This window comes from Ailuropoda melanoleuca, chromosome X, assembly GCF_002007445.2.
Source record: "Ailuropoda melanoleuca isolate Jingjing chromosome X, ASM200744v2, whole genome shotgun sequence".
NCBI classification, from domain to species: domain Eukaryota; kingdom Metazoa; phylum Chordata; class Mammalia; order Carnivora; family Ursidae; genus Ailuropoda; species Ailuropoda melanoleuca.
In genome coordinates this window covers 65,792,298-65,795,149 of record NC_048238.1, presented here as the reverse complement: position 1 = coordinate 65,795,149, position 2,852 = coordinate 65,792,298, and the positions used below count along the sequence as shown (strand labels likewise).

General features: G+C 37.0%; 1 protein-coding gene across 1 annotated transcript; it reads left to right on the top strand.

Annotated features, from left to right (window-relative positions):
* The first annotated feature begins 242 nt into the window (after nt 1-242).
* Nucleotides 243-759, top strand: LOC100477856 (40S ribosomal protein S21-like). Its single transcript, XM_034649127.1, has 2 exons — nt 243-352; nt 486-759. The coding sequence occupies exon 2, from the start codon at nt 508-510 to the stop codon at nt 757-759; it is 252 nt and encodes an 83-aa protein (XP_034505018.1). The 5' UTR covers nt 243-352; nt 486-507.
* Nucleotides 760-2,852: the final 2,093 nt, after the last annotated feature.

Below are 2,852 nucleotides of genomic sequence, written 5' to 3'. Positions count from 1 at the left end.
CTCCAAGCAGGTCTGTGTGATCTCCAACCCAGTTCACTTCCTGCCAAACCCTGGTTCAGGCCGGTACATGGAAGAATTGATAGTCTATCCTTATTGTACTTAAAGTTCCATTGTACTCTATATGTGCATGCACATGTGTGTCTCTGTGTATTTATTTACTTACTTAAAGACTTTATTTATGTATTTTAGAGAGAGAGGAAGAGAGTGCTCGAGAGAGAGGCACGAGCGTGGTGAGGGGCAGAGGAAGAAACAGGCTCTCTGCCCAGGAGGGCACAGGTCTGGGGCTCCATACCAGGACTGTGGAATCATGACATGAACTGAAGGCAGACCTTTAAACAACTGAGCCACCCAGGTGTGTCTGTGTTTAGAGAGGATTATTGATGTGTGTGGGAATAATTTTTTGACAGGCACTTAAAAAAAATCAGGGTTAGCAATTATTGCCAAATGTGTTCAGTTTTGCTTTTCTGTGCTCCCGCTTGTGGCAGTGGCAGCAGGTGCACCCTCCACATGCAGAAAGATGCCGGGGAGTTTGTGGACCTGTACATGCTGTGGAGATGCTCCACCACCAGCTCCATCATGGGCTCCAAGGGCCCTGTGTCCATCCAGATGAACATGGCTGAAGTTGACAAGGTGACAGGTAGGTTCAATGGCCAGTTTAAAATTTACACTATCTGTGGAGTCATTTGCAGGTTGCATGAGTCAGATGACTCCATCCTCCACTTGGCCAAGACCAACATCATCATTTCAAAGAAATTCTGACTGGAGAGGATCATGGATGTGGAATATTTGTCATAAATAAATAGCACCCCCCCAAAAAGGGGTTCAGTTTTATTAGTATTGCAAATATATAATATGTCCAGGTAACTTTCGGGATATATATTTTTTTTCCTGGAAAAAATAGCATTCTCTTCCAGCATCATAAATTGCTGTCTTTTTTTTTTTAATACCAACTATATGTAGCTGTCTAATGCTCCATCTCATTTTGAAATGCCAAAGCCATCCTTCTGAAAAGTCACACGATTAGGTCAAATATATTGCCTAATAAAAATCTTTCACCTACTCAGTGAGCACTGGGACAAAGATAAGAGGACTTTAAAAACCATTCACACAGGACATGGCCTGGGTCTTCTAATTTGATTATCCAGAGTTTTAATGATTGGAAATCTATTTTAAAAATCAAGCACTAGTTTTTTGGGGGAAGACACAGAGAAGGGACAACATAACGTTTAAGATTATAAACTCTGGCATCAGATAAAGCTAAGTCTAAGTTACTTTTTTACTATTCAGCTTCTTCATTTGTAAAATGAATGTAATAGTAGTACTTCACTTGCAGGGTTGCTGCATTAAATAGTATAGAGCAATAAAACATTTAATTGTGTATCTTGCACCTAGGAAACAATCAATATATGTTACCTATCCCTATAAATATCATTTAGATCTGTAATTCTCTTTTTTTCTTTTAGTTCTTGGTTGCTTTTCCTTTTCCATTTTCCATTTCTGCTCCTTTCTCTCCTTGAAGGGAGATAGTTTGATGATTTTCACGCTGCACCCATTTCTGCTGTGCTGCTTGTGCACATGTTATCAGTTGAGATTTATTGTTTATTCTAATATAGGTCACCTTGTGTCCATAGAGATATCTGGTCTTCAGAGGCACTTTATTGAGGCCCTATTATGCATTTACTAGCTTCTCATACCTACTATGATATTAATGTGGTCAATATACTCTCAATCATTATCCCACCCTTAACTACACTAGCAAGCAGGTTTTCTTTTGTCTCTTCATTGTTAACTATCTTCTTTTAATATACGCTGCTTTTTGCTACTCCTGCCTCCCAGCTTCTTCAAGTTGCTGCTGATATACCCTTTTCTTTTTTATTCCTTACTTATTTAATATTTTCTTTATTTATTTTTGCATGATAGATCTTTGGCTGATTTTTTATATAAATCACCAGTCAACAGAAAACTCCTTTCACACTGCATAGTGAATTGACCAATTGTAATATACTAATTGAAATAGTTGGGTCTCTGGAACTTCTTTCCTTTGTCCATTTATTGATAGCAGTTTAAAGGCTATGCCTTTGATCGTAAATACAGTTTTGTTTTGTTTGGATAACTTTTAAGATATGTGATATTATATTAGACTGAGGCTTTTAAACAGGTACTGTTTGGGGCGGTGAGGTCTTACCATGTTTTGAACCTAGAAAATCTTTCCTCTCTCTCTCTCTCTCTCTCTCTCTCTTCTCTCTCTCTATATATATATATATATATATATATATATATATTTTTTTTTTAAACCAGAAGTTATTCTTTCTAGGAAGATGCCAGGAAGAGGCAATATAGAATTTAAGAGTGTAGCCTCTAGAGTCAAGCAGAGTTGTCCTTGGAAAGGCACAGATAACGTCTTTTTTTATCTCTATCCTTAATTTTTAATCTATCAAAAAATTACTTCTGAAATCATGTGGGGCCATAGCATCTTTATTTTCCTGTTCCTAAAAGAGCACAGAAACCTTTTTGAAGTAAGGGCATCATATTGGGTATAGGCACTGATTTCTATTTCTTTTGAGAGCTGAGCTATATAACTAGGTTTGCACAGAGCATCAGGCATGTTCCTTAGTCATGGAAGGGAACATGAGAATTTACAGAAGGCTTCCTATAAAATAATGATTTTGATGGTGATAAAAAATAATAATGTTCCTAGAAAAGCAGCATTTATTGAGAGTTTACCATGTAACAAATATTCATAAGCACATCTAGTTTTATAAAACTTTGTTATTATTTTTTTTTCCAAATGGATGAAAGACCTCAATGTGAGACAGGAATCCATCAAAATTCTAGAGGAGAACATAGGCAAC

Bases quoted from the DNA above. Each gene is read 5' to 3' on its own strand.
- LOC100477856 (XM_034649127.1), top strand. From the start codon at position 508: ATGCAGAAAGATGCCGGGGAGTTTGTGGACCTGTACATGCTGTGGAGA.